This window comes from Notolepis coatsorum (genome assembly GCF_963971535.1).
Source record: "Notolepis coatsorum genome assembly, chromosome: 10".
In the NCBI taxonomy this organism is placed as follows: Eukaryota; Metazoa; Chordata; class Actinopteri; order Aulopiformes; family Paralepididae; genus Notolepis; species Notolepis coatsorum.
Window position 1 is genome coordinate 118,837,462 of NC_140174.1, and position 16,278 is coordinate 118,853,739.

Below are 16,278 nucleotides of genomic sequence, written 5' to 3' on the forward strand. Positions count from 1 at the left end.
ATCTCCGAGTTGCACAAGCGAGGAGTTTGTTGCTGGACCTTACAACCACTCAAACCATCCTCATCACCCACCGGCAGAGTAGAAGGAACAGAAATCACAGTCACTGGTACTGCAGCCGCCACAGCGGCCCCTGGGGGCGTACTTTGTTTCTCCAGCTGCAGGTTGTCCCTGGGAAGATAACGCTTCAACATATTAATGTGACACACGGGTTTTCTTTCGCCTATCAGGCGTCCTGACAACATAGTCAGTATCACTCAACTTCTTCTCGATAGCATAAGGGCCAAAAAAACGAGCACTCAAAGAAGAGCCAGGGATGGGCAACAAAACTAAAACCAAGTCATCAGACTGGAAAGAACGTGGAAGCGCTTTTCTGTCAAACTGCCGTTTCATTGAACCCTGAGCAGCAGAGAGACTCTCCCTAGCGATACTACACGCCTCATGCAGCCGCTCCTTAAACCTACACACATAGTTCAAAAACCCCTCTCTTTGGAGGTATGGTGTGCAGAGCCTCCCCCATAAGTTGATCCTTTAATACCCTTAAAGGACCTCTCACTGAATGCCCAAACACCAGCTCTGCTGGGCTGAAACCCAGTGACTCCTGAACTGTTTCTCGCACAGCAAACAGAGCTAGGGGAATACCTTCATCCCAGTCTCTACCGCCCTCCATACAATACTTGCGCAACACTGACTTGAAGGTCTGATGCCACCTCTCCAGGGCACCTTGCGACTCAGGGTGATACGCACTTGAGATCCTGTGAGAAATAGACAATGACGATAACACCTGTTCAAATATTCCTGAAAGGAAGTTAGTACCTTGGTCGGTTTGTACCACTTTTGGCAGCCCAAACGTAGAAAAAAACTTGATCAGAGCTTTCACTACAGACTGAGACGTTATCTTTCTAAGAGGAATAGCCTCAGGGTACCGTGTTGCTACACACATAATTGTTAAAAGGAACTCGTTACCAGACTTCGTTTTTGGCATGGGACCAACACAATCCACTAGCACATGCTCAAACGGCTCCCCCATAGCTGGGATTGGGTGAAGCGGGGCAGGTTTAATAACCTGATTAGGCTTCCCTGTATCTTGACATACATGACAAGTATTACAGAATCTGGTCACATCCCTCTTTAACCCGGGCCAAAAAAAGTGCTGTAAAACCCTGTCATAGGACTTGGTGATGCCTAGATGTCCTGACCAAGGATGATCATGAGCTAAAGACAAAACAGACTGGCGATACTGTGTAGGCACAACAATCTGTGTAACATAACTCCACTCATTATCAAAATCCATCCGTGATCTCCACCTCCGCATCAGCACATCATTCTCAACAAAATAGGCCACTTCCTTGTTCTTAGCTGTCCCTGGAGAAAGAGCAGCTGCAAAACACGTGGCTAAACTAGCATCCTCCTTCTGAGCAACGATCAGATTACCTCTAGGCATGGTCAAATGAGGTGTCTCAGAGGTGAGCCTATCCTGCTGAAGTGCTATACTGTCCCTTGTCTCAACAGCAGGTTCAGCAAACATAAGTGGGGAAATAGGCGCGCCAGACAACTTAGTAGCTAGCACAGTCTCTGACAAGTCAACTACTTCACCCAACTTACGTGCTTGAGCACGGGTGACTGCACAAACTGTAAACACCCCAGGGAACTGTTGCGCCAACACATCTGGACGCAAAACCTCAGGGCGCTCCAAAACCTCCAAAATGGGCATAACTCTGCCACCAGCGATGTCATTTCCCAACAGGAAAGTGACACCTCTCACCGGTAACGACGGGCGTATGCCCACCTTGAACACCCCCTGTGCTAAACCACAGTTTAAATGTACCTGATGGAGGGGCACCGACACAAAACCCATCTCGATCCCCTGCACCAACACACTTGAGCCATTTGACGACTCATGACTAAACGGAAGCACGTCTGACAAGATAAAAGACTGTGCTGCCCCAGTATCTCTCGGTATGCGCACCGGACGCTGGTCCAACTCACTACCACTGAGAGAAACCATGCCGTCCAACATAAACGGTTCGTAACTGGGCTCCAGGCCGTCACATATTTTTGTGGGGACTACTGACTGCGGAGCTATCACCGTCTGCACCAAACCAACCTCCTTTGGTCGTCTATTTGGCGTAGACTGCTTGCGTTTGAATGCAACACAGTCTTCTCTAATGTGACCCACCCGATGACAATGAAAACATTCTCGCTCCTCCTTGTAGCGGGGATATAATAAACGTGGTGGGCTAGTGTGTACCTTAGCTGGAGTCTGAGCAGAGGGATAAAAACCTCTATCCTCATGTCATAAAGTACCAAACGACTGTATGAGTCAGCACAAACTCGTCAGCGAGTACCGCAGCCTGTGCCAACGTCTCAACTTTCTGCTCATTGAGATATGTTACCAAACGGTCATTCAGACTATTTTTAAATTCCTCCAGTAACATCAACTCAGACAGAGAATTAAAATCAGCTACATCACAAGCCCTACACCACCGATGAAATAGAGATTCCTTCTCACGAGCAAACTCCACAAAAGTTCTGCCAGGCAACTTTCTGTGAGTGCGAAATTTCAGCCTGTACGCCTCTGGCACTAACTCATAGGCCCTAAGTACAGCCGTCTTGATTATGTCATAAGACAAACTGTCACTGAGAGGGAGGGCAGACAAAATCACTTGGGCTTTCCCAGTGAGTTTACATTGGAGCAAGAGAGCCCAGACCTCTTTAGGCCACTTCAATGAGGTAGCAACTCGCTCGAAAGCATTAAAATAGGAGTCTACCTCCGCCTCACGAAATTGAGGTACCAGAGATATAAGTCTACTTACATCATAAGCCCCCACAGCCATGGAAGAGGGTTGAGCAGGACTCCCAGCCTTAGCAGCCTCGAGCTCCAGTTGCTTAATTTTAACCTCAGCGTCCAACCGGCGGGCCTCAGCCTCCAGCTCCATTTTCCTAATAGCTAACCGATGACTATATTCCCTCTCCTCCTTCCTCTCCTCAAATTGCAACCGTGCTAAACTCAATTTAAGACTGTCCTCCTCCCCAGTACTCCCACTAGGGAAGGGTGAAGCACGTCTGGGCATTGGAGACGGGAGGGGAGGCTTATCCTCCAACCCGTCTGTAAGTGGTTCTACCATCTCAGCTACTCCTTCCTTCTGATCCTCATCTGAACCAGAACGAGAAGGAATAGCAGACGCACCTTCACCTGCACCGAGCACCTTCTTATACACCAGTAGCCGTACTACCTCCTCCCTCAGATCAGCCTTTGCCAGACTCTTTGCAAGGCTGACCTGAAAATGCAAGTGACCTGAAAATGCAAGGCGATAGCACACAGGTCCTCCTTCCTACATAGGTCCAAATGCTCAACCGAGGGATCACCCAAAAACCCCTCCACACTAAAAGACGCCATTATCTAAAGAGCCACCAGCGCAAACATACACATCAAATCACTACCAAAAACCACCCTATCCAACGTGCCCACCGCACACCAACACCAACTGTCTGTTGCCCACTAACGAGCCCCCATTTATGTTACGTACCCCAGTGGGGAGACGCAACACAAGGCCACAGACAGGGTAGGTGAGGGTGCAGTGACACACAACGCAGGAGACAATTTGCAAAATAATAATATTTATTTTACAAACTTTAAAAAACAGCAACACAGAGAGCAAGGAGGACTTACCAGTGAACACCAAATGAAATATCAAAAAGAAATAAAAGCCCACCCCCCCCTTACAGGCGCGGACGCCCCAAAGTACAGGTGGTGGTGCTCACTTCTAAAGCTGGTGTCTTTAACAGTAGGTCACCTATGTGATGCAAAATGTAGACCCAGGGTATCTTCCTGTCCTCAATGTCCCTGTGTGCGAAACAAAAGATTAACAAACAAGAAAAACAATCACCATAAGCTGGGTGACGATGAATAAACAAATACACAAAACAGGTTATGGGTAAAACAGAAATGTACAACAGGCAGGATCACAAAAGGTACAATACTGAGCTCAACCAAGCTTTAACTAGCTCATACCAACAAACATGAGCTCAACAGAGCTTTAACTAGCTCACACCAAAGAGCAGAACTCTACCACAACACCACCAGATATAATTACCCACAGACACCGACAGAGATCTCGCTAACACTGCACACACAGGGATATATGAAGGGATGTGGAGGTTAATTGTCTGACGAGCCTCAGCTGCTGCTGCTGCTGCTGATTGACCCTGAGAGAAAGATAGGTTACACAGGAGGGAGACAAAAAAACAACAATACAACCTGCCTACATACATAACACATAATATATATTATTCCCTATACAATACAATACAATATAATATTACAAGGATACATACATAATGATATAAGGACAGAGTCCGTAACACCCCTACTCTCTGCATCTTCTAACTACACACCCTCAAGACCCCTACACTCTGCATCTTCTAACTACACACCCTCAAGACCCCTACGCTCTGCATCTTCTAACTACACACCCTCAAGACCCCTACGCTCTGCATCTTCTAACTACACACCCTCAAGACCCCTACGCTCTGCATCTTTTAACTACACACCCTCAAGACCCCTACGCTCTGCATCTTCTAACTACACACCCTCAAGACCCCTACGCTCTGCATCTTCTAACTACACACCCTCAAGACCCCTACACTCTGCATCTTCTAACTACACACCCTCAAGACCCCTACACTCTGCATCTTCTAACTACACACCCTCAAGACCCCTACGCTCTGCATCTTCTAACTACACACCCTCAAGACCCCTGCGCTCTGCATCTTCTAACTACACACCCTCAAGACCCCTGCGCTCTGCATCTTCTAACTACACACCCTCAAGACCCCTACGCTCTGCATCTTCTAACTACACACCCTCAAGACCCCTACACTCTGCATCTTCTAACTACATACCCTCAAGACCCCTGCGCTCTGCATCTTATAACTACACACCCTCAAGACCCCTACGCTCTGCATCTTCTAACTACACACCCTCAAGACCCCTGCGCTCTGCATCTTCTAACTACACACCCTCAAGACCCCTACGCTCTACATCTTCTAACTACACACCCTCAAGACCCCTGCGCTCTGCATCTTATAACTACACACCCTCAAGACCCCTGCGCTCTGCATCTTCTAACTACACACCCTCAAGACCCCTACGCTCTACATCTTCTAACTACACACCCTCAAGACCCCTGCGCTCTGCATCTTATAACTACACACCCTCAAGACCCCTACGCTCTACATCGGCTGGCCTCCTGAGACCCACTCCTATCCGAGCTCCTGAGTGGTCAAAAAACTACTTTGTTTTACTATTATGCACTTTGCTACTAAGTAATCTACCTTGCCTATATTACTACCTGTTATGTAAATATCTATCCTACTATGCACTCAAGACTGTAGCACTCAAGTTCAACAGCACTGGTTAAGGTGTAACATGTAATAATAATAATAATATATTCGATTTGTGGAACAAATCTCATACCGCTACAGTGTAGAGCAGTGGTCACCAACCTTTTTAAGCCCAAGATCACTTTTTTTTTTTTGGTGAAGGCAATATCTACCTATTGAAGCGTTGAGAGAAAAAGACAGCCAAGATTGTACTTTAAACTAAATGACTTTTATTTGCCTGTATTCTAATCACATGCAATGCTTTGGTCCAACATTAAAACGTCAAAGTAGAACTGTAATATGTACTTTCTCAGTCAGTGCTAAGTGCAGTCATCTTATGCAGCATCACTTTTCACATCAAAACAAAAGTAGAACTGTAATGTGGACTTTCTCATATTATTAACATTGACAAACATATTTACAATTAGCATTTTATAAAGTAGAACTGTAATGTTCTTTCCGATCCAAACTGGGCCAGTGCTCCCTTACTTTCTCTGGAGCCCAGGATTGGAACAAGCTGCCTATCCCCATCAAGCAGAGCTTGAGCCTCCACAGCTTCAAGAGAAGCGTCAGGCAGTGGCTCATGGACAGAATAGAGGAATAGCCCCCTATAGTTCAATCAGTTTTTAGTTATTGTGGGGTATACAATTTTAGCGATAGGTTAGTCTTATAATGTTTTAAATGTATGTGTTTTGTGTTATTGTAGTGTTTTGTTGTGGCCTAACAGCCCTGGGACCATGACGGAAATAAGGGTTTTACTCTTTCTCATGTTATCCTTTGCATCCGTGTTGTGTGTTTTTAATCCATCAATAAAATCAATCAATCAATCAATCAATGTGCACTTTCTCAGTCAGTGCTAAGTGCAGTCATCTTATGCAGCATCACTTTTCACATCAAAACAAAAGTAGAACTGTAATGTGGACCTTCTCTTATTAATTAACATTGCCAAACATATTTACAATTAGCATTTTATAAAGTAGAACTGTAATATGTACTTTCTCAGTCAGTGCTAAGTGCAGTCCTCTTATGCAGCATCACTTTTCACATCAAAACAAAAGTAGAACTATAATGTGGACTCTCATATTATTAACATTAGAAAATGCTAATTGTAAATATGTTTGTCAAAGTAGAACTGTAATATCTGCTTTCTCAGTCAGTGCTAAGTGCAGTAATCTTATGCAGCATCACTTTTCACATCAAAACAAAAGTAGAACTGTAATGTGGACTCTCAGGGAAAGATAACATTTTTAATTTTTTTTTATTTTTTTCAGGGAAAGATCTACAGGGAAGGTCTCAACGATCGACCAGTCGATCAAGATCGACGGGTTGGTGACCACTGGTGTAGAGGAACATAAAAACCAGCAAGAGTAAACAATTACATAAAATAAGTAAGACTAAAGCTAGTAAAGGAGTAAAAACAAAAGAACATGAAATTTGAAGGGCTCAAACTAGTAAAAGAACATAAAATAAGAAGGGCTAAAACTAGTAAGAGTAAAAAGAAAAATCAAATAAGAAGGGCTAAAACTAGTAAAAGAACATCAAATAAGAAGGACTAATACTAGTAAAGGAGTAAAAAGAACATAAAATAAGAAGGGCTAAAACTAGTAAAATAACATAAAATAAGAAGGGCTAAAACTAGTAAAAGAACATAAAATAAGAAGGACTAAAAATAGTAAGAGTAAAAAAACATAAAATGAGAAGGGCTAAAACTAGTAAAAGAACATAAAATAAGAAGGACTAAAAATAGTAAAAGAACATAAAATAAGAAGGGCTAAAATTAGTAAAGGAGTAAAATAACATAACATAAGAAGGGCTAAAATTAGTAAAAGAGTAAAAGAACATAAAATAAGTAAGACAAACTAGTAAAGGAGTAAAAATTACATAAAATGTGAAGGGCTAAAACTAGTAAAAGAACATGAAATGTGAAAGGCTAAAAATAGTAAAAGAACATAAAATAAGAAGGGCTAAAACTAGTAAAGGAATAAAAAGAACATAAAATAAGAAGGGCTAAAACGAGTAAAGAAGTAAAAAGAACATGAAGTGTAAGCATCCATCTGGTTCCCTCCAGGCCCAGAGACGGAGGAGGTTCCCCGGGAGCGGCCCGGGGAGGCAGCAGCAGCGGAGGGCGGGGTGTCGTCGGTCAGCGTGTCTGCTCCCAAAGTCTGCATCCCCGCCTCAGCTCACCACTACTGCTTCACCCTGGACCTGAAGAGCCTCAGAGTCCTCGGTCTGACCCACCCCGTCCAGGCCACGCTCAGGTACCGCTCTGTTCTGTTCTGTAAAGACCTCAGTCCAGGCCACGCTCAGGTACCGGTCTGTTCTGTAAAGACCTCAGTCCAGGCCACGCTCAGGTACCGGTCTGTTCTGTAAAGACCTCAGTCCAGGCCTCGCTCAGGTACCGGTCTGTTCTGTTCTGTTCTGTTCTGTTCTGTTCTGTAAAGACCTCAGTCCGGGCCACGCTCAGGTACCGCTCTGTTCTGTAAAGACCTCAGTCCAGGCCACGCTCAGGTACCGGTCTGTTCTGTTCTGTAAAGACCTCAGTCCGGGCCACGCTCAGGTACCGCTCTGTTCTGTAAAGACCTCAGTCCAGGCCACGCTCAGGTACCGGTCTCTTCTGTTCTGTTCTGTTCTGTTCTGTAAAGACCTCAGTCCAGGCCACGGTCAAGTACCGGTCTCTTCTGTTCTGTTCTGTTCTGTTCTGTTCTGTTCAAACAGACACGCATACACACAGACCCTGGTGTAAACAAGACGAAAGTCTTTCTCTGGTCTGCATCCCCTTAACAATTGTATGTATTGAGCTGTACTGCACTGTACCCATTCTGCAATCTGTTAATAAAGTTTTCATTCATTCATTCATTCATTCACAAAACAGACAAGCATCTGTAATCTTGCGTGTGTCTATCTCCAGGTATTCCTACCAGTTCTTTGGCAGTGTGGCCCCCATAATGACCAACCCTCCGGTGGAGATCCAGAGGAACATGGAGGTGTCCCTCCCTCAGCCCTACTGCGCCTTCAACTTCGCCGCCCTGCCACAGCAACTACAGGACACCTTCCTCAGGTTAGAGACACAACACCTTCCTCAGGTTAGAGACAACACCTTCCTCAGGTTAGAGACAACACCTTCCTCAGGTTAGACACACAACACCTTCCTCAGGTTAGAGACACAACACCTTCCTCAGGTTAGAGACACAACACCTTCCTCAGGTTAGAGACACAACACCTTCCTCAGGTTAGAGACAACACCTTCCTCAGGTTAGAGACAACACCTTCCTCAGGTTAGAGACACAACACCTTCCTCAGGTTAGAGACACAACACCTTCCTCAGGTTAGAGACAACACCTTCCTCAGGTTAGAGACACAACACCTTCCTCAGGTTAGAGACACAACACCTTCCTCAGGTTAGAGACACAACACCTTCCTCAGGTTAGAGACAACACCTTCCTCAGGTTAGAGACACAACACCTTCCTCAGGTTAGAGACACAACACCTTCCTCAGGTTAGACACACAACACCTTCCTCGGGTTAGAGACACAACACCTTCCTCAGGTTAGAGACAACACCTTCCTCAGGTTAGAGACAACACCTTCCTCAGGTTAGAGACACAACACCTTCCTCAGGTTAGAGACACAACACCTTCCTCAGGTTAGAGACACAACACCTTCCTCAGGTTAGAGACACAACACCTTCCTCAGGTTAGAGACAACACCTTCCTCAGGTTAGAGACACAACACCTTCCTCAGGTTAGAGACAACACCTTCCTCAGGTTAGAGACACAACACCTTCCTCAGGTTAGAGACACAACACCTTCCTCAGGTTAGAGACACAACACCTTCCTCAGGTTAGAGACACAACACCTTCCTCAGGTTAGAGACAACACCTTCCTCAGGTTAGAGACAACACCTTCCTCAGGTTAGAGACACAACACCTTCCTCAGGTTAGAGACACAACACCTTCCTCAGGTTAGAGACACAACACCTTCCTCAGGTTAGAGACACAACACCTTCCTCAGGTTAGAGACACAACACCTTCCTCAGGTTAGAGACACAACACCGTCCTCAGGTTAGAGACAACACCTTCCTCAGGTTAGACACAACACCTTCAGTTTAGAGACACAACACCTTCAGGTTAGAGACACAACACCTTCCTCAGGTTAGAGACACAACACCTTCAGGTTAGAGACACAACACCTTCAGTTTAGAGACACAACACCTTCAGTTTAGAGACACAACACCTTCAGGTTAGAGACACAACACCTTCAGTTTAGAGACACAACACCTTCAGGTTAGAGACACAACACCTTCAGTTTAGAGACACAACACCTTCAGGTTAGAGACACAACACCTTCCTCAGGTTAGAGACACAACACCTTCAGTTTAGAGACACAACACCTTCAGGTTAGAGACACAACACCTTCAGGTTAGAGACACAACACCTTCAGTTTAGAGACACAACACCTTCAGGTTAGAGACACAACACCTTCAGTTTAGAGACACAACACCTTCAGTTTAGAGACACAACACCTTCAGGTTAGAGACACAACACCTTCCTCAGGTTAGAGACACAACACCTTCAGTTTAGAGACACAACACCTTCAGGTTAGAGACACAACACCTTCAGGTTAGAGACACAACACCTTCAGTTTAGAGACACAACACCTTCAGGTTAGAGACACAACACCTTCAGTTTAGAGACACAACACCTTCAGGTTAGAGACACAACTTCAGTTTAGAGACACAACACCTTCAGGTTAGAGACACACAACACCTTCAGTTTAGAGACAACACCTTCAGGTTAGAGACACAACACCTTCAGGTTAGAGACACACGAGACATAACGATAATTATCGCGATATATTTAAATAATAAAAATAATATCGAGACAGTGGACAGACTTGTCTTTCTTGCCTGCAACTTAAAGTAATGGCTTTGCTTGTCCAAATGACAATACTGACCAAATTGAGATTATTTTCTCTCTTCTGTCCATTTATTTTGTTTGCTTTCTAATTTTAAAATACAGTTTGAAACCGTCTGTACACAGTAGGATTATGTGTGCTAGCAGAGCTAGTCTCCAGTCACGAGTCATGGTGCACGTGTGCGGTGGTTTGTCCACCAAAAAAGCGCTAAAGGATAGAAAAGAAACTAGCAGAGCCAGAACTGTTCAAATCCCCTGGAGCCACAGACACACACCACCTTCCTTAGGTTACACTAGCTACACACACTACTACACCAGCTACACACACTACTACACCAGCTACACACACTACTACACTAACTACACACACTACTACTATACTAACTACACCAGCTACACACACTACTACACCAGCTACACCAGCTACACACACTACTACACCAGCTACACACACTACTACACCAGCTACACACACTACTACACCAGCTCCACACACTACTACACTAACTACACACACTACTACACCAGCTGCATTATATGTATTATTCTTGTCGTACTCCAGAGTGCCCCTGGTGGTCGAGGTGTGGCACAAGGAGGCCAACACCAGGGACCAGCTGGTCGGGACGGCTTCCCTCCTGCTCTCTCACCTCCTCTCCGCAGACAAGACCAGGTCCCTGGGAGGGACAGGAGAGCAGCGCTGGAGACAGACGTACACCGAGAGGACACCCGTCCTGACACCACACAGGTATGGACCGAACACGCATACGTCTACATTTAGAGTTCAAGTTTTGTTTTATTTGTCACATATAATGTACATTACAGTGAATGCTTGGTTCTGTTCATTTGAACCCTTTCACTACCACACTACAGAAGCTTAACCTTTCACCACCACACTACGGACGGTTAACCGACCAAATATTTACACCCCTATTATTGACCTATAGTCCATTCATGCTGAGTGAATCAGTTCCCCCAGCCACATTTGTGTATACAAAATGTTGGGGGGGATTAACTGATCGAAAATGTATCGAATCGTGGTCAAATGAAGAGATTTCATGATGCATCGAATCGTTGTGGGGTCGAATCGTTACACCCCTAGTGGTAGTGAAAGATATTGTCATTGAAATCTTTTTAACACTTTCAGAGCCCTTGATTAACCTTGATTTACCCCGTTGAATGCCACCATCCACTTCAATGTTAGCGTTAAAAACGCCTAATCTATGTTTTAAATGATGGCTATGTGTCTAATCTGCCCATCGCTTATCAATGACTCGTTTGCAGTCAACATTGTCGAAACGGATTGTTTTTTAATCGGTTCATATCCTTTTTATAGTATTTCCAAAAGCTATCGTTCTCTCAAAAATTTCCGGGAAGATAGAAAGATTCCCTCATAAACGGCATTTATTGGAATATTCTCGAATACACTAGACACGTTGTCATTTGTCGGCCTATTTATGAATCGTTTTCAAATAAACGCTAAATTATCGATAGTATATGTGTACGTATGCACGCTATAGACGCCAGCTTAAAAATCGATTCTCTCGTTCCCGCAAGATCACACACACACACACAGGGGACACGCCATTATCTCAGCGAAAACTGCTCCGATTACCCCAAGACTGGTAACATAGACTCCTTACCTTAGATCAGATGTTCTCCAAAAAGATTATTCCAATTCCTGATCGCCGTTCCAAATATCGATCACGTTGATTGATTGATTATTGGCTGCTGTGAATATATAATCCAGGCTGCTTTCCGTCCCGCGATGACTTCCATGTTGATCAGACTTCTTGCCAGCACAAGGAGCCAGCTGGCTCCGCCTCTACATATCTACAGATCCCAGGTCAGTCTAAGCGACTGGGATAGACGATAGGGGGCGCTTTTTTCCATTCTGAGCTCCTGTAGGGGCTGGTGTACCAACAGGAGACTCGGTTGATGAAATATGAATTCAGATTGATAATAAAACAATAAACCTATATTTGTCGTCGTGGGCACTCAACGGGGGGGCTGATAAAACAAGATATGTCGTCCGTGGCACTGAAAGTGTTAAGAAGCCTCTCTGGACCAGTTCATCTGAAAACCACTCCTATCAGTTTGTGGTGGTTTTTGAGATCTCTGAAAAGTTAGTTACACCCCCCCCTTCCACTACATAAAACCCGCCAGTGTTCTGTCTCGAGATGTGATATTTGATTTCATGAGCCCTTGTTAGAGTGGAAGCTGTAAGGGCGGTCAGGTGGCGTAACGGAGATTGCGTTCTTCACCAAACCCCGGAGCGGCTAGATTCGCCTGTTCGAATCCAGCTCACAGCTCCGGGGTTGTCACCAGCTTGGCTGGCCGTTCACACTAATACAATTGGCTGTATTAGAGGGTGGGAGAAGCTGGCGGGGTGGGTCCGGGTCGTTGTAAACAGCGACTCCTACAGTTCGGTCGGGGCGCCTGCTAAGCGCGGATAGGACTTGAGTGGGATAGTGTGATCCTTCCACAAGCTACGCCCTCTCAATGAGAATCCGCGCTGCCAGGTGAAAAGAAGCGGTTGATTGGCTGGACGTGTGTCGGAGGAAGCACGTGATAGCCTCCACTCTCCCAGACCGACTGTGGGGGGTAAGTGCGCAGCGACCAGGAAGGGGATTGGGAATTGGCATAACGACTAACATTGGGATGGGAGAAAATCGGAGGAAAATGGAGGGGGAAAAAGATAATAAAAAAAAAAAAAAGAGTGGAAGCTGTAAATCATGTCGTCCTCCTCACCAGAAACGATATAATTCGAGGTAGAAATCATCCAAATGCCCCTTTTTGAAATGTTGTCCTGTTTTCCTCGATAGATGCCTTCAAATCTAGGCTCAAAACCCATTTCTACCCATTAGCTTTTCCCGTTCTGACTCATGCCCTGTTTTCCTGTGTGCCCTCCCGTAAAAAAACGGAGTTGTGATTGTTGTCTATATGTATCTATGTATCTACCCTCTGTACAGCACTTTGGTTGACATGTTTCATGTTAAATGTGCTATATAAATAAATCTGATTGATTGATTGATTGATTTCCAGCCCCAGTGAGAAGGTGGCGGAGCTCTGTTACGTCACCACCCTGGAGGACCTGGGATTGGTCAAGGCCAAAGACGTCATCGTCTCGGACTCCTCCCAGGTGAGATTATAACCAACCACGTTGTTTAACGGCACATCCTGGGCGTGTACTAGGGCTGAGCCCAAACGTTCGGACCTTTGTTCGTTACGTTGGCGTTCGAATTCTAAATCAACATTCGATTTAAAAAAATATATATAACATTTTATATATATATTTTGTATGTGTCTATTCATTCTGTTTAAACCAATGGGGTTTTTCTTCACAGTTGCAGATAAAGATTGGGCTACATTATATTATATTATAGTATATGACTCGTCATAGAAATTTAAATAAAACATTTATCATAAATGATGTAGCCTATCTGCATCCGCTTGGCGCTCCATCAAGACGTCACCATCACTTTCGTACCAACCGTGCCCTTATTGGATTATTTATGTTGACGAAACTGATGAGTTATAGGTATTCATTAAAGAAAGTTGATTTAATTTGAAAAAAGACTAATTTAATCAGACTAATCACTTTATTCAAATTGAGGATTTAGTTTGAGGATATTCTATTAAAAAAATGTGTAATTAAAACGAAGGTCCGTTCGAAAAACCCTGACGAAGTTCGAAGCCCAAAAACAGGCTTCGGGGACAGCTCTAGCGTGTACACGTCCAAAATAGCTACATGGGTGCGGCTTAGGAGGTAGCGCGGTCGCCTCTGGTAACCGGAAGGTTCCCGGTTCGATTCCGGGGTCCGCAGGTGCATTAAAAAAGGCGCCCGATGTGATCTGACACAGCCTTCAGACAGCCTGTCATCAGGCCCTTCATGTGAAGACATGATACATGAGTATGAGACTATAGACCTGTTTCTTGTTTATAAACATACCATGGTCGAGCCAATCAGCAATACTAACTGAGTCACGTGACTAAGTCACTCGGACCTGCGCGAGTTGCTGCGCCAAAAGAAGTACAACGGGGCTCTATGGAGAAACCATGACACTCCCCTGACTAAAAGTTGTTTGAAACGAAAACGGCTGGATGTCATTTAGCCAAAATCAACATGGCTGTGAGTGCGAGTCTTTCACCTTTTACACGTCTAGCTTTGGCATGGATTGATTGTTTAGGTCGCTAGCATGGCTAACAAATGCAAATATATTGTAGTCCGCCCCGTTGTTCTGACCAGGATTACTTTTTGCCCTCTTGAAGAGCTTGCACACTGAGTCTGACGCGGACGAGAAACGGGTCTATAGGCGTCTATATCCAGCTAGGAACTGAGCAGCTGACATGTGGATGGTATGTACGTTATTTGTTGTACACTTGACAGAGCGAGCATCCAGCCCCCCACCAGAAGCCGCCCAACCCCCTGGCGTCCAGAATCCCTCGCCCCAGCCAGCCTCCTCCATCCCTGGGCCCTGTCCCGCCCAGAGACACCCAGGAGTACCGCACAGCCCTGGAGCTGGAGATGTGGAAGGAAGAGCAGGAGGACCTCTTCGATGACCAGGTGGGTAAGGGGTTCAGGTCGCTGGTCCCCTGTTGTAATATGTTACGCTATGCTAGCTACATATCACAGTAATATGTAACGCTATGCTAGCTACATATCACAGTAATATGTAACGCTATGCTAGCTACATATCACAGTAACATGTAACGCTACACTAGCTACATATCACAGTAACATGTAACGCTACACTGGCTACATATCACAGTAACATGTAACGCTACACTAGCTACATATCACAGTAACATGTAACGCTACACTAGCTACATATCACAGTAACATGTAACGCTACACTGGCTACATATCACAGTAACATGTAACATGCTACACTAGCTTTAATGTAACACTCCAAAAATAGCATACATCAACATACATCAATATACCCCCCTTCCCCACTAATCGAACCGGTGTCGTGGAGTCACTTCGCTGTGAGCGTTTCCACGGTTAGCTCGCGGCTAAAGTTAGTTAGCTCGTAGCTAACGTAAAATTAGCCTAGCTCGAGGCTAACGTTATATAACCGAGCAATACACACATGCCCCGAACCGTGGAGGTCGTATCGAACGGTGTACGGTTCGAATGCATACCGTTCCACCCCTACTAGCTACATATCACAGTAACATGTAACGCTACACTAGCTACATATCACAGTAACATGTAACACTACACTAGCTACATATCACAGTAACATGCTACACTACACTAGCTACATATCACAGTAACATGTAACGCTACACTAGCTACATATCACAGTAACATGTAACTCTACACTAGCTACATATCACAGTAACATGTAATGCTACACTAGCTACATATCACAGTAACATGTAACGCTACACTGGCTACATATCACAGTAACATGTAATGCTACACTAGCTACATATCACAGTAACATGTAACGCTACACTGGCTACATATCACAGTAACATGTAATGCTACACTAGCTACATATCACAGTAACATGTAACGCTACACTGGCTACATATCACAGTAACATGTAACATGCTACACTAGCTTTAATGTAACACTCCAAAAATACCATACATCAACATAAGATATATAGCCTAAAAATAATCCAATTTTCAGTTATTCTCAAAGACGTAGTCATGCAAAAACTGAAAAAATTAGGCCATTTGACATCAGGCACATTATTTTGACAGTGACGGTTAGAGCTAGGAGAGATTTTGGTACAGCAAGAGGGGAGGCATTGCTGATTTAAACATGCTTCCAATTTATTTGGTAAAAAAAAAGGTTTACCTTTAATAATGTTTGGCACACAAAGACCGAACTGACTGAAAAATATAGGCAACATTTGTCAAAGTATTAACTTAGTGCAAACAAACAAAATAATTAAACCTTTCCATTTTTGTGGCCACATTATAGACAAAGGCCAACATAAAGTATGCATAATGCTCAAGCAGCACTAG

General features: G+C 44.6%; 1 protein-coding gene across 1 annotated transcript in view; it reads left to right on the top strand.

The window, feature by feature from the left end:
* The window catches only part of cep120 (centrosomal protein 120), a 218,286-nt gene that overhangs the window by 142,968 nt on the left and 59,040 nt on the right, over positions 1-16,278 (top strand). The window contains exons 10-14 of the mRNA XM_084323233.1: positions 7,451-7,640; positions 8,291-8,440; positions 10,856-11,038; positions 13,336-13,432; positions 14,681-14,857. Coding sequence (XP_084179359.1) covers positions 7,451-7,640; positions 8,291-8,440; positions 10,856-11,038; positions 13,336-13,432; positions 14,681-14,857 — 797 coding nt within the window. The remainder of the gene's footprint in view (positions 1-7,450; positions 7,641-8,290; positions 8,441-10,855; positions 11,039-13,335; positions 13,433-14,680; positions 14,858-16,278) is intronic.